Consider the following 24,188-nt stretch of genomic DNA (forward strand, 5'->3'; position numbering starts at 1 on the left):
GAATTGCAAATTATCTTAATTAATCTTTTGATGTCACGACCTGAATACATATCAGTGAGGTTTTACAGGAGGGCCAGTTCGTGCTTGCAAATTTTAGAGGCCCTCCCCCTATGTCTTAATGAATGCGACAGGTGCCTTTTAATTGAAACAACAAAACACACAACACCGCTAAACTTTGTCACAATGGAGACGTCGCAGTCGCACAGCTTCTGTTTTTGCGGGGGTGTAATCAATGGAGAAAAAAAATGTTACCGAAACTTGCATGTTAATGGGCTGGATAAAATACAAATTGAGAGACGTAACGGAAAAACTTGATATCGAATAATACCCAAATCATGGCGGTTTTTGTTGATTAATCTAACAATTTATTCCAATGTGACCTTCGTCAGACGCAAAATCCACGCAGACACGAATATAAAAAGAAAACAAATAAAAATTTAATTAAAGCCCTTACTTCGAAAACCTCTCGTCTGTCGTGTTCACCTCTGGAACAATAGGCGTGTGTAGGATCGGGTGACAATTTGTTTATTGCAAATTAAATTGGTGTGCTGGTGACACATCTAACTGACACACATTTAGTTGATTGCGTATAAACGCCGTGCCATGACGGCAGAACACCTCCAGAGACCGACAATCACCAACATAGGACCGTGCTAGACACTGTTTATCGATCCCCTTTCGTCTGTGCTTTTCACGTGTTTTACTTGCAAAAAACACTCAATTTTTTTCGAGCAGCTTATAAACTATCGGTACCATGTTGATTAAGTAGCATTCTTGAAAATGTACCTGTCAATATCAAGTACTTTTTCTAGAGCTGAAGAATAATTTGAAAACACTGGTATGGTAATAACGAAATCAAAATTCGTATTCAATACATTTAAAGCTTCTTTCTGAGACATTTTCCACTAATTAATTACTTTCTAAGAATATATAAATACTGAATTGATCTCATAAAAGGAGCGAAATCCCATAAATTTTATTTTAATATGAATTTATTTAATGTCGACTCATAAAGTTTAATTTTTTGCTGAATTCATACTTTTTATCTAAATCCGTTAATTAATTAGTTTCCAAGAATTGCATATAGATTATTATAGACGATTTAATAATAAAATTGTTATCTGTAAAAATCGATTAATATTTTTAATACAACATACATTATTATAATCAGTAAATTTTATCGCTAAATTGAATACATGAATGCATAATTGATAATAATTACTATTAAAATTATTTTTTAAAAATAAATGAATTAATATAATAATAATAAAAATACAGTCGATAACTCAAATTATAATGTGGACCAAAAACATCTACTATTTTTTTTAACTTCCGATACTGAAAAATTGACTCCTCCTTTAAAAAATGCTCTGAATTTTAATATGAAGGTCCTCCATCTCATTTTTTCAACTGTACGATAAACTTCTGGCGATATATGGATTTTGCCATATGGGTCTGAAGAAAAAATGGGAAACTACTAAATTAAATTCTTCGGAGAGCATTTTTTAAGGTACCTAGGAACCTATATTCCAGTGTCGGAAGTTAAAAAAAAATCAATCAAGTAGAGTAGGTATAAAAAAATGTTATTAATAAAAATCGTACTGAAAAAAACATGGAAAATATCTCTAGTTTCTAAGATGGCTGTTAGGGGACTACAACTACAAACTGAATCTCTTAAAATAAAGTGGCCATAACGTATCGAATACTGAAAAATGTAAAACTATGTAATTTCAATATGGCTTACAGTGAAAGTTTCTTACATCCACCGTAAAAAGGCTAATATGATTACTCTATAAAAATGATAAATTTGTGTGTTACTTCTTTATTGTCTTTCAAATCCTTTCAAAAGAATATTATTTGAATCCATTTAATTGTTCAACCATTAAACAACAATTGACAACCGAATTAAAGATTCTCTCAAAAGATTCAACTTCTCAAATTTAGTATCAAATATACCAATTCTCATAAAATTGAAGAACTGGAAGATGGACAAAATAAAAGTAATATTATTAATTACTATTATCATACACTGCAAAGACAATTTTTGTGAACTTATTCATAAAATACTATTTTCTAATACTATATTAATAATTAATAAGATATCTCCAGTAAACAAAAATGACTACTCGAATAAAATTAAATTGTTTAAACTTTGAAAGTTTGTTTCAAGTTCCTGTGCATGGTTAGTTAATAATTGTCAAAGTACATAAAACTAAATGCAAATTTATATTTCACTCAGTCCATATAATAAAATACCTGGTAATTAATTTTATCTTGAATGTTCTGTTTATTTCGTTTAATGCCGTCTGCAAACTTCGCAAACTTAAACAAGATTAACACCAATTAAAAGTCTGAAAATTAAGTAGTAAGTTTACCTATTTAAATATTTAATAATGCACTTTTTTTGAGAGAATCTTTCTCTTCAAACAATATTCGGTTACAACTTTAAAATTTGCATCCACCACAAAGCCTCAGTGGCACTCAAGGCGAGCTGACGTTTTAAGGAAATGTGCGATGTCGCCACGTGAACTGGATAGGCGTTTCCCGGTTTGACACGACTCCGCCAAATGAAACCAATTTTCCGGCGAATTCTTTATTCCGGCGACGCAAAAAGTATCCGCACGCAACGTACTGCGGGGTCGGTGAAAAAAATTAAAAGAAAAAAAACGTTTCCTTGATTATGCAAAAACCACAAGGAAAAGTAATTTGCCCCTCACCCCCGTGAATGTGATCCGTTGACCGGTTTCCACTCAAACTTGCCAATCAAATTCCGCACTTAAGATTCTAATTCGACAAACTACACTGCACAACGTGACAAAAGGTGTCGGAAAGGGAGAAAGGGTTGGAGCTACACAATACGTACACAGTTTCGCCCCAAGCTTCAAAATGGAATGTTTTAAAACAAAATTATTTGTGCAACGTCGATATATACGCGACAGAATGTGGATTTAAAAGGAAACTTTGACATTAACAAAATTGCATCACAAAATATTAGGTTAATGAAGTTTGGTTCAAAGCATTTAGTTACAATACATTATTATGTTCAATTACATTAACGAAAACCAGAAGCGCATAAAATTCCCCTTTCAATTTAACGTCTTTCACCGTTTCAACATTCTCTTTTACAAAAACCAGTGAGCTAAATATATAAAGCTTACTTGAACCTATATAATGGGAGAAATATCTGACAACTTCGAGATTATTATTACAGTATCCTGGTATTTAATTTGGAAGGTACACGCATAACGTTGTAAATATCCACAAATAATATCTATGTAACAGTAATTGCTGTCTCAAATGCAACTATACTCGCCATTATAAATTCAGCTTTATGCGTTAAACGAAAGGTAATGAAATTTATGTCCAGTCGGCTAAAATCGTTCAAAATTGATGAAAACTAGGAAACATGTTTCTTTTCAACAACCGACATCGTAAAATTCTTATTATACACTCGAACTTTCAACGGAATATTTGGCACTAAATTCTGTAAGTCGAATTTTTGATGGTCCTTAATTCCGTTGTCAATTGTCGAGTGGATTTTGATGACTGTCTGTGCCAAGGCACTGCATTTAATTGATAATTTAGAACAGCTTATATCCTCTTGAAAAAATCTTTGGAAAGACAACAAAAGAATTATTATCTCAAATTATGTCAATTTTATGGAGTGGTTATATTAGCCTCTCAAACGGCTGATGTATAAAGAGTAAAAAATATAGAAAATAGATCAAAGAACACTGTTTCTTTTGAGACTAAGTTTATCAACTTCAGTTCATCCAGACTGAAGTTATATAGTTGTAGTTTAACCACCACTTTATTTAAAGAGATACAGCAAGAAGATTATCACAAAAATATAGCAAATGTTATCTACATAAATAATTAAATATCTTAAATGCAACTTTAATTGATAAATTACAAGGAAAAATTAATTTTTCTAATAAGTCAGTGGTGTTAAGCCCCCTAGTGACGTCTTAGAAAGAAATGTTTCCAAACAAGATTCAACATTTTCTTTCCATGCATCAATCGGCGTTCTTTGGCAATAGCTTACATGACTGAGCATCCAGGTGCATATATCGGTAAGAGTTCCCCTTCTTTTGGGACAAACTAACAGAGCTTTCAGTACGGTGTCTTCATAATCGGTACATTCGTTTTCATCGTCCATAGTGTACAGAATTTTTAAAATTGATTCGATGTGTTGTGTCGGCTTTCGACTTGACTGATTCTACTAAATGATGTAAGTATGTAAGAGTCAAAATTTATTTCATAATGATTTAATTATTTTAAAAAATAAGTAATTTTCTCACCTTTTTATGATGTTTCAATTGAAAATGGAATAAAAAAGTCACTAATTGTCAGATCTTTACAACTATATATATTATAAATATAATGCAAGACAAAAGCGACACTGAGGTGTTCCCAATAAAACCACCCAAACACTCACTTGATAAAATCACTACTCCCTAACTAGGTGTCTTTCCAATTACAGTTGGCAATGAGTGAGTTGTCACGTGTTAGTTATCATTATCGCAATTTGTGTTCCTCATGTATTTTTCTCATTAAATAGTTTTTATTTCAACACATTTGTGTATTATTCATCACTTAAACCTAACTGAGCCCGAATAATTCCGACCTATATGTTAATCAGGCGCCTGTAGTTTAGTGGAATTAGGTGAGGTAAATGCTGAAGAAAACCCTTAACATTAAATAATGAAGTCATCAATAAAACATAAACCAATGTTCACCTGACAAAATAAACAAAAAGAATTTTTTGAAGTGAAAACTTCTTTAGCCGCGTTGGGCACTTTTTGGTAGGGGAAAATCTTTTAGGTGTCGCGTCACCGACATGCTCATGACTGGCGCACGCGCATTTTCATTTTTTACTTTAATTACCATAAGCCTATTGTATCTTTTTTAGAACAAAATGAACTACAAAAAGTCTAAGTATTGTTGAAATTAATGATGACAATGATGCAAATAATTAAAATAATGTTAAAATCAAGTACACTGAAATTTAAGTAAAAACAAATACTATCCATAAATAAAATGATATTATTAATTAATATATATTAATTGTTATTTCAATTGAATTTATATTTTGTTATGACCTTGTACAGATTGTAATATATTTTAATAATAGAAAACCACATAAACATGCATATAATTGTTGCTTGTGTCAATAGATGTGAAAACCTGATTGATGTTGATAATTTTAATTCAAACATTATGAAATTTCAAATTTTAATACTAAAAGTTCTAAGTTTTTACTTCTATCGGCAGTCTCTATAACAGCCAATTTTATTTTATTTTTTTTTTCTATACCTAGTCTATTAGTATTTTCTGAAATATGACCGACAACAATGTTAAAACATTATTAACAATTTTTAGGTTCATTTTTAAATTATTTTTTAGTTTAGTTCTTAATGCTTTATTGTAAATATTTAGTCAATTTTTGACATAGATACTAATAAGTGTTTATTATGATACATTTCAGATAATTCATGTATCGATTTTAAGCGATGAATCATCATTTGGTTCGGTTTTATACGGGTTAGTCGAATTAAAAAGGTAAATAAAAACGACAACACAACATTTTTAATAATAAATGTATAAACTGATAAGTAATGTTTGCGACGAACGCCAAACATTTACATTCACTTTATACCATTAATGAACGTTTACTTTAAAGTTCGCTTTTGTGTTATTGTTCTTTATTAAGAATCAAAGTAGTACAGTACATAGAGCCTAATTTATATTACACTCTATACCTGCTATTTGAGTTTCTTATAATTGTTCAGTTTATTTTGCTTTATATTATTTTATTATTTACTTAAGAAACGTAATTACGTACAAACTAGTACTCATTAAATCACATCTGTCAATTAATTTGCAACATAAAATACAAAATACGTTTTAAAACATTATAACTAACATTTTTTAGGTGCGACTTTTATGAGGTCTCAGTAGGAAGCAACGGTCATACATTTTCTTTTATTACTGTTCTTTTGAGCTTTATAGTAGGAACTTTATGTGTTTAAAGCTATCTTGCAAAGATGCAACCAAATAAAATTTAATATTTTACTATGTGTTCGCATATTACCACGTACATCAAAAAAAAAAGTAGACGAAGGCAAATATTCTTATACAATGTCGAAATTAGTTGACACTTTAATTAAAATTACATAGGGAACACATCAAACTGTACTTGCAGAGACATGTGGTAATTTCAGCGATAACTACTTTTGGAAGAAACTTGTTAATGGCAGTCATAAGCAAAATTACATCATAAAACAACAAGTTTAATCTTGTTTGGATCAAAAACGTTAAATTATAATACTTTATTTCACTCAGCCACATTAAATAGGATCGGGGGCCTAGAATAAAATTTAATAGGGTTAATATTTTTGTACTACTTAGTCACACATTTTTTTTGCGTACAACACATAATGGATTTAAAAGCTTATTTTATATACTTGTTAATTCCATATTTTCAATTTTGTTGATTTTGATATTTGTTCATGGCAAAAATTGTATCAAATATGTATGGTTGCTTTTTTTAAATACGAATAAAACAACAATATTGTTCTATTTGCTCTTAATTTCAAAAATAACGATCACATGCAGTTCATTCAAATATTTAAATTGAGATGAATAAATAATGGGACACGAATTTGCGTAGAATTTTATGTGTTAAATTAAAATTAAAAAAAAAAATCATGAATTATTGGACCAACTTTTACTTGAAAAGCCCAATGTTTTCATTGTTATTTTATTAGTCAATCTACAGTTTTACGTAGGGAGTGAAAGTGAAACTGATAGTTAATAACACATGAAAAAGTTGGCTTGATATGTTTCCATGTCAAAGAGGTCCTTAAAAGATCTTTTATTATACTTATATTGAGGCGACGTTTCAAGCCGTCAGCTGTTCCTCGAATGCTTTTTACAAGAAGAAATTATTACGCCATACAACTTTCCACTGAAAATATCCATTAGAGATTTTCGTGTAATACTGGCAGCCGACATGTTACAAGGCAACATCGAACTCGCTCCTTTTGTTTTAAGTGCTCTCCCAGAACGTGAGAGCGCGGACAAAACTAATTGAATTTTCCTCGTAGTCGAAGACGAAATTTAAGCGTTTCACGAACATATTTTTTTTTCCCTGCAAATTAGCGGGGCTCTTCACCGCCGGCCCGATGAAACATGGAGATAAGCCCGGTTAAGACGTTGTAGGCGCTAGCAGACAATCTCATTGAGACTGAAAACATAACGAACGGGCATAATGGAGGTGGGATGTTTTATCATGCAATTTTGGCGTGCGTGTTCACGATATTCAATTCGTGTCTATTGTTTTTACATCACATTGTATTTTGTTGGTGCGAAAGAAACAGCTTCATCATTGCACGTCCATTATTCTATTAGTGGAAATATTTATTATGACCAATGTGCGTTACATTACACTTTTATACATTTATTCTAATTGTACATTGTTGTAAAATTTAATTTTATGTTTGCATTTGATTTAATTAATCTAGTTGTATTATATTATCTCTGATAAAATTAACCTTTCATATCCTGTGTTATACAGTTAATATCAAACGGCTGAAATTTAATTTCAAACATTTAATTATTTACTGATAATTATTTTTATGTGCATTCCAATTATTTCAGAGTATTTATTGAGTTTGAAATTTTCCTACAATTTTAAACTAAATTTAATGAGACTAATACCTATGTAAATTAAACTTCGACATTGTTAAGATGCAATTATACCAATTACACAGTTATCAACACATAAATGACTTAATTGATTCAAAGTCCTTAAAGAGTCCTTAGCTTCAAAGCAATTAGGGCAAAAACAATTGACGGTGAATTAACTTTTACAAACATTTATTTTACACTACAAATTCCAGACTTTGTTTTTTCAGTTTATCATTATTTAATATCCTGATATAGGAACAGTTTATTAAATATTGAATATTTTATTTATTTATATTATTTTATTAAAAAAAACATTTATATTTTCAAGCTATGTAATATGATATAATTTTAAACAGCAATACAACCCAATTTAAATTCAAATATTCGTTTCGAACATTTGGGCCTTTAAATATAACAATAATTCGAATATTATTTAATATTAAATATTCAGATTTTATTTAATAAACTTGCTTATGATGGACAAAATCAATAAGTTTCATAACTGCATTTATACATGTACATTTCTATAACTTTTCAGTCCTCTTTACATGCAAAGTACGTATAAAATTTTTCCCTTTTGCAATAATTTTCAGCGTTTCCTTTTAAAGTGATCTACAACATTTTACAAGGATTGCTTAAATGAAATTAGAGAAGAGCAGCTACTTTACTACCTCTCACGCCGGCACCAACAGGTGGTTATAGAAAAGCAATTTCTGAAATACCCTCAAGAACATCAAAATTTTAATATCAGAGTTTCTTTTCACCGATATAAGTAGTTACTGCTCCCCTAAACCACTGGTCTTCGCATATTCCCAACTGATTTAAAAGTTTCAGGATATGTATACATTTTAAGATAAATGTTTTATGTACTTTATATACGTGCATGTTTAACGTGTAATGAACATCTTCGCCAAGCAATCTAACAATTGGGATGTACCCTAATCAACTGAAGAATTATTGTTCAGCCATTTTTTTTAATAGTAATTAAAATTGTTTAATTAAAATTACGTCGGTTCACATTTTTATCTGGTTTCGATTTTCATATGTGATCACACTATATTTATATTCATCCTTTTCCTTTTTAATTATGAGGACTGAAAACCATACAAGTGATGGTTTCAAATTTAACATACATTCAGCAGGTGAAAATCTTGTGTTCCTTAAGTTTTCATTTAAAGGGGGATTTCACAGAAGACTAGCGTAAGTGATAAGGATATTCCTCTTATCTCCTTCCATTATATTATCCCCAAACTCGTCCAGAGTATTGTCCTTGTTTGGATACACTTCAAACATCTCTTCAAAGGCAATCTTTTTTTAGAACATCAACCGCTAAATTTAGTCGGTGTGGCGTCAAAATTAAATGATTTCCCTGAAATGGTAAGTGTGAATGTTGTTCGGCGGGTCGTACAATTTCAAATATTAACAGATACAATCCGACAGAACTTGTTTGATCTAGTCGGATGATAGTTGCATTATTTAGCGGGTTGTACCATCCGACCGACTTCACTCCACACGTACACATTATCCAGGTCAAATAACCACTTGGTTATTGATCAGCCATCAAACCGAACCGAAAATGTCGTCCTCTTTGTATCAATTGAAACGTTTATCGTCACTGCGGATCGTTTTCTATTTATATACTCCACGTCCTCTTTCAGCCCTGTTTAACATAACGCGTTATTAACACTCCTTTGGATATTGTCCCCCCAATCGATTTTGTCAGTACTGTTATGTTGGCTGCCTGTGCAACATGTATTAATATTAGTGCTAACGATAAATTGCGGATGAAAAAGTGAGGTTAGGGTGAAAATGTGTTGACAGTCGAATGGATTTTGAATACTGATCAAGTGCGCGCCAGATTCGTATGTATTCATATGTCCGCCGCATTGCGCGACGCCCCCGTAATTGATTTTTACGTACATACTTAACATATTTAAGGATAATCAATTTTTACTTTTACTTGCATTATTAATTTTATTGGAACAACCAAATTGCTGTACATTTATTTTTAGATCGTTTGTTTACCCTATTTTAATCAATTATATTCGAATTTTTTTGGTATAATGGTTTTTTAATTTCTATTAATAGATTTTTTTTAATTTATCTTTTTTATTTATTTTATTGTAAAATTAAAATATTTTTATTTCTATATGTGGTAATTTTTAACCCATTATATATTTTAAACTGTAAATTACAATAACAGAACCCGAATGTAATTTGAGTATCCACTTGATATAAATTATCATTACTGTGTTGAATTTAAATTTAATTACATGTATTTTCAGACATAACAATACTATAACTATACTTTTTTTTACTCGTCGAAACATTAAAGAATATGTTTTTATCGAGTAAAAAAAGTAAATTAATTGGTTTTGGGGCTTTTGCTTGAAATTTTTGTTAAAAAAAAATTCTTATACTATATGCCTATTTTTTTCAAAGTATTAAAAATAGCATATTTAAAACAAAAAATTGTCGATAATTTTCAAAATTTTATGAATTTTTGGAAATTTAATTAAGAATTTTTATTAAATTAAAATTTTGTTTTATATCATAAAAAAATAAAAATCAAATATTTTTCAATAGCAAAAAATCAAAATTTCTTAGAGAAAAATTAATTTTTAATTTGAAAAATACTGAAGTTTTATGTTTAAATTTTATAGTGCCTGTTTTTTCTCAGAAAGTACATCAAAAATAGAATATTTCCAAAAAAAAAAGAATCCTAACCTAATCTATTTTTTCAGCATCTTCATCAAAAATAGAATGTTTTCAAAAAAAAATGACAATAATGTAACTTTTCAATTTTTATTAAATTTAATAAAGAAATATTTATATTTTTTGTCGTGATTTCTTATGTTTTTTTAATACTATTTTAATATTCTATTTTTGATGAACTTTCTTGAAAAAAAATACAATACTGTTCAAATTTAAAATTAATTTTTCTCGCCTAGAAATAGAACGTTAAAAAATATGTAAAAAAAATTTATGTTTTTTTTTCGATTTTTTTGATTTTACCTTTTATTATATTACTGATAAATTACTTATAGTTATTTAATTTTTAGAAGCCTCTTCACTCTCCGTGCCAGTAATTCATTCTAACTCAACCACAGGCCCCAACATGAAAATAAAAAACACACAGTTAACACATAAGTGAACTAAATAATTTAAAGGACTTCAAAGCAATTTGGGATAAAAACAGTTGCAGTCGAATCACTTTCCGCATGAATCAATGCTTTCAATATGCATGCGTCTCATAGAGGAATAAAAATATTTTTACACTTGAAACTCCAGATTTGTTTGATGTTTTTATTTTGAGTTTGTCGTTATTGTCCACTGAAATATAATTGCAATAAATAAATAATATTTCGCATTTTCAATTGAAAGTCCATGGTTGTTTGATGTTTTTTTATTATTTTAATAAAAACGACTTCTATGAAAATATTTAGTCAATTAATTTTAAATGGTTTATTTTTAGACCAATTCTGTGTTTGTTTGATGTTTTAGATTTCAGTTTGCCATTATTGTCCATTAACAAAAATTACAATGTGAAATATTATTAAATAAATTATTCCCCATTATGTAAAATGCATGGATTACTATTCAATCAGAATAAATTGTGCCGTATAAATTTATATAATGTTAAACAAAGTAACCAATTAAATCCATTGAAACTATTTAACAATATAATTATAAAACAAACTGTAAATTACAGCAACACAACCCGAGTCTAATCGGTATACTCCAATAATTATTGCATTGAATTCAAATTTGCGTTTATACAACTCAATTCAATAAAAAAAATGTAATAAAAAAGGAACGAAAATTCATAATGTGACCTTTCATATTTCGAATAGTCGAATGTTTACAGTAGTAAATCTAATCCGATATAAATCGGATCCCATTCTTTCCAGAACCTCATTCCAGAAATCTGACAAGAGTATGTTCTAACATCCGAATTAAATATAGGATTCGGTCAGGAAATATCATTGTTGACTCAAAACATCCGTAATAATGTCAATCAAATACACCGATAAGGCGATGCCGGTGAAAAACCTGGATCGAACGGCGTCGATAAAGCACAGTGAAAAAAGGGCATCAGTTAGACATCATAACAGTATCAAGGGGGAGAAAAAGGATATGCTGAACTTTGTGCTGCAGAAAAACTTCAACGAAAAAGGTGACTCGGCAATTATGTGCGACAAGGGCTTCCCCATTGCTTGCATTCAGAACCACTTCTTAAGGTAAATGGTATAAATATTGACCCTGCATTGTGTACATTCTCGCATTATTCTGCGTTATCCCTATGTTCAAGTTCACTTTCCCATTCGGCTTCTTAAATATTCATAGTTTCGCTTTTCTTTAGGAATGTTTTCTTTTTCGCGCCTCAGTCGACGGGATTTAATTTATTTCAGAAATATTTTATGTTTATTTTTGTATGGATGCTGCTGTCCAAGGTTAAACGTCTTTTAACGTTCGCAAATTCCGATCTGTTTTCTATTAAATCCATCTATCTGCGCATTTATTATAATCCAAAAACAAACATTAATGTAAATAACTATAAAATGAATATTTGCTTATGTGCTAATGGAAATAGTTATGTGTTTTAAAATTGCAAATCGGTAGTACTGAATCGTATTTATAGGCAAACTATGTTTTTTTTAATCCACGGTAATCAAATAAAGATCGGAATGATCTGATTGTAAACGACATGGTAAACACAATCAGTTTATGTTTTAATTTTGATAAAACCAACGTGCCATAATTTGCATCAGCGTGCGGAACGGTTGTTTATACAATTAATTTTTAAATGTCCAATCCTTTTATGTTGCGTGCACATTTTTCGCAGTAACATGTCCATTCGTGCACCCATTCATCCACACCAATCGCTGCAACTTACTTAGCGAACTTCACGTTTAAACTGAACTAAGTAATTGAAGCACCGAAAGCAATAAACAGTTGTTAGAGACGCGTCTTTGCACAGCTGAAGTGTCTAATGGATTTTTGGTATTAGCATTTCCCGAAATCTAAAGATCATTTGCAGCAAAGAAACGCCTCCGCAGCACATTTGGAAATTTAAAACGTTCATTTATATTCGAATTCGTTTCCAAATAGTTTTAGCGGAATTTTCAGCTTCCCAAATCAGTGTGTGTGCTGATGCGCTCCATAAATTGAAATGTTTTGTACTGCAAATTGAAACTTGAATTGGATTTTAATTGATCAGAAATGCTGAAATTTTAATTACCCCACGTTTTTTAACGTGGCAAAATGTTATCGTCGGCCGACTGCGAAACGTTGAAATATTCAAATTTGTCCCGACCTGCATTTCTTTTCCGTTTTAACTGTCGTAAAAGGTAAACAGTCGGGTTGAAGTTGCGGTGTACTAGACACTAATATCACGTTACTGTATCTTGTTTGCATGCAAAGGCACGAGGATAAATAAAACTCGATGCCGGTAGTATTCCGATAAGATAATCTTAATGAACATATTTATGTGAATGTCTGTAGTTAAGAATTGTATTTTAACGTAGCACACAGTCGTTGAATCGGAATTATTAGTTTTTAATGAATGCAAACTCAACTCCCAAGTTTTGCCTTTAACGACTTTCTCAAGGAGTTTATGCAAATAATCAAAAAGCAATTATACAGTTTTATGTGTAGAAAAATGTTTTTGGTACGATAAAACTGTCGAATTTATAAATATTTGGGATCAATATATTTTAATTGCGTATAAAGATATATATAGCGCATTTTATAATATTTATTTATCTACGAGTTTAGAATTAAAAAAGAAATTTTTGTTAATTTCTCCTCCGATATCTTCTAAACGGCAAGAGTTATAAAAAATTGTAAGTTACCTTTTTTGTAGAGCGTTCAATTTCCTACAAGAAATATTAATAGAAATTTTGTGTACGATCAAGTAATGACGGAATATGGATTTTGACATATGGGCTGAAGAAAAAATGGAAAACAGAAATGAAGAGCAGAACATTTTTTAAATAATTATATTATATTTTTAACTACAGAGCCTTGTGCCAAACTCTTAAAAATAAAAGAAAAATATTTTAATTATATTGTAGTTGTCAATTTTGTTTACTAGAAATATTTCATTTTTTATTAAATAAGTATTAAATAATGACAAATACTTATCAATACAATGTTAACTTGAAATTTAGATAACCATAAATAAAAATAGCTAATTATTTTTAAAAGTGAGTTGAAAGACAATAAAAAAATTAATCCCACAAAATCTGTCATTGTAGAATGACCATATTAGCATATCTAATGGTTGATGTAAAAAAAGTGTAAGTATAGAAGATAGATCAAATAAAACTATTTTCTGATGCAAATTTTGTCAAATTCCTGTTTAACCTGTTAAAGATGTTCTCAAGATAAATAATGGAATGTCTTAAATGCATCTTTAATTCGCAGATTGAAAAGAAAATTTGATTTTATTTTAATTTTTCTTCAGTACCACTTTTATTAATAATATTTTTTCCTCTATTTAATTACTAGTTTCTGAGATATGACTGAAATGGCAGAAAATATTTATTTTGTAATTTATTCAATAACTTGACAAGTCATAATTTATTAATTAAGTTAATTTTAATAGTTAAGCATGTTCTATGAAAAAATCCCTTATTTTTAGAGCATGTTTTTCTTTTAGCTGTGAGAATTACTGTTTAAAAATAATGTATTATAATATTAATCGCTTTGTTCTGATAATAATTTAATTATTAAACCATTTCTAATATTTTATACGCAACTCTTGAAAACTAATTAATTAACGGATTTAGATAAAAATGTATATATTCAACAAAAAATTAATTTTTATGACGTCGACATTAAATAAATTTAGATTAAAATAAAATTTACGGGTTTTCATTTCATTTATAAAATCAATTCAGCATTTTATATATTCTTAGAAGGTAATTAATTAGTGGAAAATATCTGAAAGAAAAAGCTCAACTTTGAAATACAAATTTTGACTTCCTTATTACCACACAACGTTTTCAAATTATTCTTTAAATAATACTTTCCAGAAAACTACTTTATATTGAATTTTAAAATAAAATTTATTTATACAATTTTTTTATTATGGTAATTTATAAGTTGCTTGAAAAAAATTGAGTATTTTCGCACAAACTAAACTTACCTAAATTTAGTACCAAATTAGATTAAAGACTTTATCTTCTTCAATGTTTAAGATTTACCACTACTTTATTTTAAGGCAACTTAAAAAATATAGAAAATGTTCTCAAGACAAATAATCAACTAGCAGCCATCTTAGAATTTTAAAAAATATTACCACGTTTAATTTCTTAGGGTCATGAATAGTTTTTCGGATGTAGTAAACCTCTACCATTTAATAACCTAGTTCACACTTACTTTACAGTTTATTAGCTAATACAAAGTTTTGATATCTCGATTTTTTTCTGGTAAATCATGGTTCAAGTTATGGCAGTTAAACTGTATTTCTAAATTTTAATAAACCATCAAAAAAGCAATAAAATACTTTTAATGTTAGTTTTGTGAATTTACAAATATTGTATGGCACTTTAAAGTTTGCACAAAAGTATCGATAATAAATAAAAAAAGTTCTAGAGCATATTGTACATTATGTCTTATAACATATTTTTAAAATATACAATTTCATATATTTCATAACTAACATAACATTATTCTAAAAACTAGTAAAACTAAATATATTAAATTTAATATCAACGACGTCAAAAGGATAAAAGAAAATTATCTTCAGCTTACAAAATTTAATAACGTTCTTAGAACATATCCCTGTTAAAATTACAGAGATTAAAAGAAAGAATTATGGCCGAAGTCTGTTTTCCCAGTAATGAAATATTAAATAATAAAACACCAGAATATTCTACATAATGTTTTGCTCCACAATTTATTTTATACAATATTTTAATACCACCACTGTGTCAAATTTCTTCAAATTAAAAAGAACCATTGATTAAAACTGATAAAATACACATGAAACCGACCGCTAAATAAACAGGTACAACGATATATTGTTACAGAACTGTACAATAAAAAGCATTATCATAACATAACATCAATCCATTTATTTCCAGTACGGAGCAATTGCCTGGAGCAGTGTCGGCGGCTGGATCCGCCCGGACATCCGCATCCTGCAGTCTGGCCTCGTCCCGAGAATCTTCCACAAGCGCTCCGGGACCAATCCCCTACAAAGTTCTGATGCTCGGCGGTCCGGCCGTCGGAAAGTCGTCGCTGGTGTCCCAATTCATGACTTCTGAGTATCTGCACGCGTACGACACAAGTATCGGTAAGCGAAACGGGCTAAATTTCAAATATTACCTATTAGGGGAGATCAATATAACATAATATAAATTTCAGTTTGTGTGTGCATATATCTTTGAACGGGTGTCACAGTCGGTTTTGCCAGACCCATATTTCTCGTAGAAGGCTTACAATCTCCGGCCATAAATTTTAATAAACCACGAATAATAAACCAACGGAATTTGCGGAGTAAATAAATATAAAGACTAAAAAGTCATTTTATTAATTTTGCGAACCTATTTTACAATCAGGCACGGAATAAGGGACCTTAATGAAAATAAATTGTTTCAGTTCGCCAACGACCCACGCACTTTTCACGTGTACTGGGGAGTGAGTTTCTTTATGCACAGAAAATGACGGTGTCTTTCACAATCTATTTACTTTGCGCCAAAAGAACTGAAGACTGATCATTAGCGTGACTATTTTATCAGAAAATTAATGATCCTATTTTTATCACCCGGTCATATTTCATTATCCGAAAGGTTTGCTCGCTGCACACAAATATGTCCAAATTATTAACTAATATTTTTACGCAAAATTGTTATCGCGACGCACACATTTCACAAAACTGTATTATTTTTTTTTGTAGAGTTCGTGTTATTATTATGGGCAGTTACAGAAATATTTATTTCATTCGATTTATGGCTGGTCCACATAATAACTGGGTGATGAAAAATGTTATGGGTAATAAAGGCTTGTTATCCATGTGACTTTAATATGATATATGGCCAATCAATATTACGATTCGGGCCTTGGAATTTTATTACATAGTTTATTTTTGGACTAGACAGACAAAGTGTGTACATAACATATTTATATTGGAGGCACGCCTAACTGCCTCCAACTACAATCATCTCATTTGTAAGACTTCCTGTTATCCAAACATTTTTATGGAGATCACTTTTATCGGGACTTTATTACGATTTAATGAATGCAAATTTTAAGCAAAAACCGATTTGGATGTTCAAATGGAGAATTTTGCGTCGTTGGTAGAGCGTCAGGGGATTTTAGTAAATATCCCATTGAACACGACTCAATTTAAATAGATTAAATACTGGCCTATGCTTCATCAGATCTTTCAAATCCCTCAATCTAAAACTCCATTTGAAACTAATTAGATTAGAAATGTGTCATTTATTAATAAACAGCTTCGTATCGAATTTATTTTAATTAATAGAAATTGTATTTATTGGTGTTTTAATGAATTTATCGAAAATTTTACCAAATTGATTAGCTGGCTGATGCCAGTTATATGTCAATATTTTTGCCTCACTTCATTCGTTTACTTCGCAGCTGATTTTTTTTTTTAATTCTGCAACGAACTAAATTACATCGCAATGTAATTGACGTGTGATTAACAAAATTATGTAATTTCATATAAAATTCATGTATTAATGATTTAATTCGTTAGCCCTTGAAATTAGCTCCAGTAATAATAAATTCCATTATTAAATTGATACTGCAACATTCTATTTATTTTAATTATAATTTGAATCAGCTGTATAAACGAGATATTGATATTATGAAGAAAATTGATTTAAAAAAGGATATTTACTCGACGAACTAGAATAAATCCTTGTCAATAAAATTGAAATTTTCTAAATTAAATGGGTAGAAAATAACTTTTTAATAATGTTTTCAACCCTCAAACGTTTTGAATAATGCATTGTGCCGTTTTAAAATTAATTAAAGTTTTCATATCGGAAAATTTCATTAAAAATGTATGAATATTCACAACTTTTTTTAATAAATTGCTGCTGAATAATCGGTAATAAAAATTAGTTTTAATTTTTAAGAAAAGATAAAGCATGGTTAGTTTTAAGTTAATTTAAGTGAATAGAAATGGATTGTACTTAATATAACAACTTAAAAAATCTAAATAATAGTCAATATTGTAAATTATATTAATTTTTTTCAGTCAGATTTTGTTCCTTACCACAACATCTTTATACGCAATAACTCCACATTATAGCAAGACAGTTATTTATTACCGCGCTGGTAGACAATTTGATTATGTGCTTGTAATTTAATGGTGAATCTGTATGATGAAGTGTGGGTAATATTTTATAGAAAACTTAATAATAAAGTCTTTGAATAAGCAAACTATTGTGCTGTACCATCAGTTCCAATAGAATAGAAGCCATTCACGATTAACCTGTTAATGGCTGCATGCTACTGAAATTAAATTAAATTTTTTATTTTGCTTTTCACACATTTTGAATTTTTAATGTAATTAGTGTTAGTGTGGATCAATAAAACTGCAGTGAACTTATGCATACAGGTATACAATGGTGTCATGCAAGCGTTACATATAAATACAAATTATATGTGTGTGTTATCATTATTATTATTGTTATTATTATTATAAATTTCACATAATGGAAATGTCGTTATTTAACACATATATCAAAGACTAAAGATTTGCTGAATGACGCAGATATATGTGAAAAATCTATTAGGACTAATAACAGATCAAAGAATAAAAGAACGAAAAAATCCGAACCGAGCAAATTTCTGTAGCGACGCACACTTGAATGAAATGTCCTTCTTTGTATTGGTTTATTGAATCTCAACTAGATCGTGATAAAATAAATGGGGTTACAAAACGGCCAAATGGAATAATCCAAAAAGGAAAAGTAAATAAATCATTTTTCGATATTATTCAATCACAATGGCACAATCGACACGTATCTAATAAATATTAGCGAAAACACTCGAACGTTATCCAAAATTTTTGGCGATTTCTTTAGTTTTTCTATTTACAAATTTAATCTTTACGTACATTTGTTCATATTTATTTTGTAATAATAATAATAATAATACTGAAATCTGCATTATTAATATTATGGGTGTACAACACCAAATCAAGATAAAATAATTCAGTATAATATTTCTGTAACCTTCTGACCGACTGTAAAAGTATCAATGTAGGAATATATCTTGGATGCATGACCTAATATAACATAATACATTTCTGTTTTTCTGACTGTTTCAGACGACGAGAGTGGAGAAAAATCCGTATCAGTATTACTAGCCGGCGAGGAATCTGAACTCACATTTATTGACTTTGCCACGGCAGACCTTTCCGTAAGTCCTTAGTTAAGATATATAAACCATAATATGGGTCAAAAACGACACAACACAAAAAGTACAACTGCCTTATTTGAAGGCGTAACATTTTTATTTGCTTACCTTATTTTTAAACGTGACAATAACTGTGATGTTTTTGCCTCGTTCTTTTGCCTATACTATATTATATTCCACAAAGTGAAAGGATCATATTTAAATAATATTGAACACCAATAATAGTGTCAACAAAATAATTAACATTCAATCAAAGACTCAAATTTATTTCATAAATTTATTGAGGAAACCTTAGAACAGTCAGAACAGTCATTCTGTTTATTAGGTATATGTAAATGTTTTACTTAGGTGCCGTCGGTTTCTCGATGCTGCAGATTATTTGGTCCATCCGCTTCAAAATCTGCTTTGCCTTAGCCTTCGCCTCCTCGATATCCTCCTGCAAAGCCTTAGCTTTCTCTATCATCTCGTTGATAGCTTGAGTGAACGGATCAATCTGCTCTTTTTTTGCCATTTTGGTGCACAGATGAAATCAGATTTGACTTGTTATGATTTCACCAAGGAGTTCAACTTTTGAAAACAAATTACGAAGTATTTCACTTGTTATGATATCACCAAGGAGATCAACATTTTAAAACAAATTACGAATAATTTGTTTATTTGTGCTACGTAGCTATGGCAACACTGCAATGTTTTAAAAGTTCCTCCCAGGGCCAACTAAGGATACAAAAACTTATTAATATTAAACTAATTTTAATATACAATAAATTCTCAAATATGACCACTTCTCCATTTGATTATCTTACCTTAAGTTTCATATGTACCTTTTTATTTGAGTAACTTCACAAAAACTGATCTGTAGGAAATAATTTTATAATTGACATTCAATATTTAAACATAATGTATACAAAATTAATTAAAATCTTCCGAACTTACCTTTATGTGATCTACACGAGAAAATATAAATAAAAGCTCTATTTTTAAACCCTACTTACCACTTCATGACACTTTTTTAATATGCCTATTACATTATATTATACAACGTATAAGAATCAATTTTATATAACATTGAGCACTAATAATAGTGTCAATAAAATAATTAATATATAAAAAAAGACTCAATTTATTTTATAAATTTATTGAGAAAACCTTAGAACAGTAAGAACAATCATTGTCTTTATTAGGTATATGTAAATGTTTTATTTAGGGGTCGTCGGTTTCTCCTTGCTGCAGTTTATTTGTTCGACCTGCTTCAAAATCTGCTTTGCTTTAGCCTTCACCTCTTCGATATGCTTCTGTAAAGCCTTAGCTGTCTCTATCATCTCGTCGATAGTTTGTGTGTACGGATACATCTTCTCCTTTTTAGCCATTTTTCGTGCACAGATTAAATCAAATTTGACTTGTTATGATTGCATCAAGAAGATCAACTCTTGAAATCAAATTACGAAGTATTTCACTTATGATATCACCAAGGAGATCAACTGTTGAAAACAAATTACGAAGTATTTCACTTGTTATGATATCACCAAGGAGATCAACATTTTAAAACAAATTACGAATAATTTGTTTATTTGTGCTACGTAGCTATGGCAACACTGCAATGTTTTAAAAGTTCCTCCCAGGGCCAACTAAGGATACAAAAACTTATTAATATTAAACTAATTTTAATATACAATGAATTATTAAATATGATTATTTCTCCATTTGATTATCTGACCTTAAGTTTCAGATGTACCTTTTTATTTGAGTAGCCTCACAAAAACTGATCTGTAGGAAATAATTTTATAATTGACATTCAATATTTAAAGATAATGTATACAAAATGAATTAAAATTTTCCGAACTTACCTTTATGTGATCTACACGAGAAAATATAAATAAAAGCTCTATTTTTAAACCCTACTTACCACTTCATGACACTTTTTTAATATGCCTATTACATTATATTATACAACGTATAAGAATCAATTTTATATAACATTGAGCACTAATAATAGTGTCAACAAAATAATTAATATTTATAAAAAGACTCAATTTATTTTATAAATTTATTGAGGAAACCTTAGAACAGTAAGAACAATCATTGTCTTTATTAGGTATATGTAAATGTTTTATTTAGGGGTCGTCGGTTTCTCCTTGCACCAGTTTATTTGTTCGACCTGCTTCAAAACCTGCTTTGCTTTAGCCATCACCTCTTCGATATGCTTCTGTAAAGCCTTAGCTGTCTCTATCATCTCGTCGATAGTTTGTATGTTCGGAACCTTCTTCTCCTTTTTAGCCATTTTTCGTGCACAGATTAAATCAAATTTGACTTGTTATGATTGCATCAAGATCAACTTTTGAAATCAAATTACGAAGTATTTCACTTGTTATTATATCACCAAGGAGATCAACTGTTGAAAACAAATTACGAAGTATTTCACTTGTTATGATATCACCAAGGAGATCAACATTTTAAAACAAATTACGAATAATTTGTTTATTTGTTACGTAGCTATGGCAACACTGCAATGTTTTAAAAGTTCCTCCCAGGGCCAACTAAAGATACAAAAACTTATTAATATTAAACTAATTTTAATATACAATAAATTATCAAATATGATCATTTCTCTATTTGATTATCTTACCTTAAGTTTCATATGTACCTTTTTATTTGAGTAACCTCACAAAAACTGATCTGTAGGAAATAATTTTATAATTGACATTCAATATTTAAACATAATGTATACAAAATTAATTAAAATCTTCCGAACATACCTTTATGTGATCTACACGAGAAAATATAAATAAAAGCTCTATTTTTAAACCCTACTTACCACTTCATGACACTTTTTTAATATGCCTATTACATTATATTATACAACGTATAAGAATCAATTTTATATAACATTGAGCACTAATAATAGTGTCAATAAAATAATTAATATATAAAAAAAGACTCAATTTATTTTATAAATTTATTGAGAAAACCTTAGAACAGTAAGAACAATCATTGTCTTTATTAGGTATATGTAAATGTTTTATTTAGGGGTCGTCGGTTTCTCCTTGCTGCAGTTTATTTGTTCGACCTGCTTCAAAATCTGCTTTGCTTTAGCCTTCACCTCTTCGATATGCTTCTGTAAAGCCTTAGCTGTCTCTATCATCTCGTCGATAGTTTGTGTGTACGGATACATCTTCTCCTTTTTAGCCATTTTTCGTGCACAGATTAAATCAAATTTGACTTATTATGATTGCATCAAGGAGATCAACTTTTGAAATCAAATTATGAAGTATTTCACTTGTTATGATATCACCAAGGAGATCAACTTTTGGAAACAAATTACGAAATATTTCACTTGTTATATCACCAAGGAGATCAACATTTTAAAACAAATTACGAATAATTTGTTTCTTTGTGTTATGTAGCTACGGTAACACTGCAATGTTTTAAAAGTTCTTCTGAGTGCCAACTATAAACAAATTTATTAACATTAAAAATTTTAAAATACAAGAAATTACCTTTTTATTTGATAATCTTACAGAAACTGGATTGTAGGAGACAATTTTATAATTAACATTCAATATTTAAACATAAGGAAATACAGACATACAAAATAAATTAAAATTTTACGAACTTACCTCTGTAATCTACATGAGAAAAAAATATAAATAAAAGCTCGATTTTTCATTCATTCATTACATTCAATTTTAAATAATTATAAACAAATTTATTTAAAGGTTCAAATTTATTCAAAAATTTTATTGAGGAAACATTACAACAATCAAACAATCATTGCGTTGGTTCAGTTGAAGTCGACGGTTCCTCCTCGTCTTTGCAGTTCTGTATGGTTATCAGCGTCATTATCTTCAAAATATTTCTTTCGTTGACCTGCGCTTGTTCCTTTAAAGCCATAAGTTGCTGTATTATCTCGTTGATGGCTTGCTTCTGTTCATCAACCGGCGACTCGTTATTATCCATTTTGTGTACACAAATGATATCAGTTTTGACTTATGACGATTTAAGCAAGGAGATTAACATTTCAAAAAAAAAAAACTACCCCTAATCTGTTGTTGTTAAGGTAGTATGTCAATTCATAGACTACTTCGTAGTTTTTAGGTAGATTATATATGAAACTATCATATACTAAATTTGAAATACTTCAAATAACTTAATACCGATCAATTTTGGATTAGTTTACTTCTTTATACCTTTTTCTTCAATCGACACTTTAACAAATCTCGACCTCGCTTGCAGCGTCCCAATTCTGTACAAGTCTAGGTCTTTTGTAGACCCAGCCCAGAACTCTATATACTACATCTATATACTTACCACAGTATTGAAATTTCTTACTAAATTAAAATATTAAAAATATATTATATTAAAATATAATAAAAACACAAATAATTAAGACACAAATACGGATCAAAAAAGTTTCTTTATTAATTAAAAAGATTAAAGCAATTAACAATACATTTCTTCATTTGATTTTCTGCATGTTGAACTATTTTCTTGAAATTCATTTTATCACTAAACAAACTACGGTGTGCAACTTTATAATTTCGAAATCTGAAACTGAAGTTCAAGTGTTTGAATACACTCGTCGAAAATAGGGAGTATATAAAAAATGTGGACTTACCTCTATATGATCCGTAAACATGAACTAGCACTGAATGAGTTCAGTGATCTTCTTTGTATGCATTCAACTTCTGAACTAACACAAGTTTGAGCATTAGGTATGTCCTTATTTTTGCTTCAAGTCTAAAAATAAGGCGACGCAAGGCCCAAAAAAACTCCATCGTAGGATTAATACCTTCATCATTTGTAGCAGTTGGGATAGGCACTTCTCTTTTCTGCGAACAGCCCATGACTGATGCAGTAACGAAGTGTGAGAAGTATAATCTGACTTGTTTGTTTGTGTGTTATTGCTAAGGTAATAATTTCATTGTTTTAAATGCCTCCTAGTTTTTAAAACTTTACTAAGGTACCAACTTAAATAAAAAATCAACATTAAAAAAAAAAAACAATAACTAAATTTATAATGCATTTGAGTTTTGAGTGTACGTAAGATATATTAAATTATTTAACAATACATCTATTATCCATTTTGTTAATTGCCA

The 24,188-nt window shown here is 29.4% G+C and overlaps 1 protein-coding gene and 2 long non-coding RNA genes across 5 annotated transcripts in view; 1 reads left to right on the forward strand and 2 right to left on the reverse strand.

The window, feature by feature from the left end:
• The window catches only part of LOC109599248 (uncharacterized), a 115,795-nt gene that overhangs the window by 72,061 nt on the left and 19,546 nt on the right, over positions 1-24,188 (forward strand). For all 3 annotated transcript variants that reach the window (XM_049960978.1, XM_049960980.1, XM_049960979.1), the window contains 2 exons: positions 15,786-15,997; positions 19,007-19,098. In XM_049960978.1, coding sequence (XP_049816935.1) covers positions 15,786-15,997; positions 19,007-19,098 — 304 coding nt within the window. The remainder of the gene's footprint in view (positions 1-15,785; positions 15,998-19,006; positions 19,099-24,188) is intronic.
• LOC126264161 (uncharacterized) lies at positions 22,035-22,647 on the reverse strand. Its single transcript, XR_007546948.1, has 2 exons — positions 22,590-22,647; positions 22,035-22,540 (listed from the first exon to the last, which is right to left on the reverse strand). It is a non-coding gene; the product is annotated as an uncharacterized LOC126264161 (long non-coding RNA).
• LOC126264158 (uncharacterized) lies at positions 23,488-24,064 on the reverse strand. Its single transcript, XR_007546945.1, has 2 exons — positions 23,708-24,064; positions 23,488-23,643 (listed from the first exon to the last, which is right to left on the reverse strand). It is a non-coding gene; the product is annotated as an uncharacterized LOC126264158 (long non-coding RNA).

Source organism: Aethina tumida, chromosome 1, assembly GCF_024364675.1.
Source record: "Aethina tumida isolate Nest 87 chromosome 1, icAetTumi1.1, whole genome shotgun sequence".
NCBI classification, from domain to species: domain Eukaryota; kingdom Metazoa; phylum Arthropoda; class Insecta; order Coleoptera; family Nitidulidae; genus Aethina; species Aethina tumida.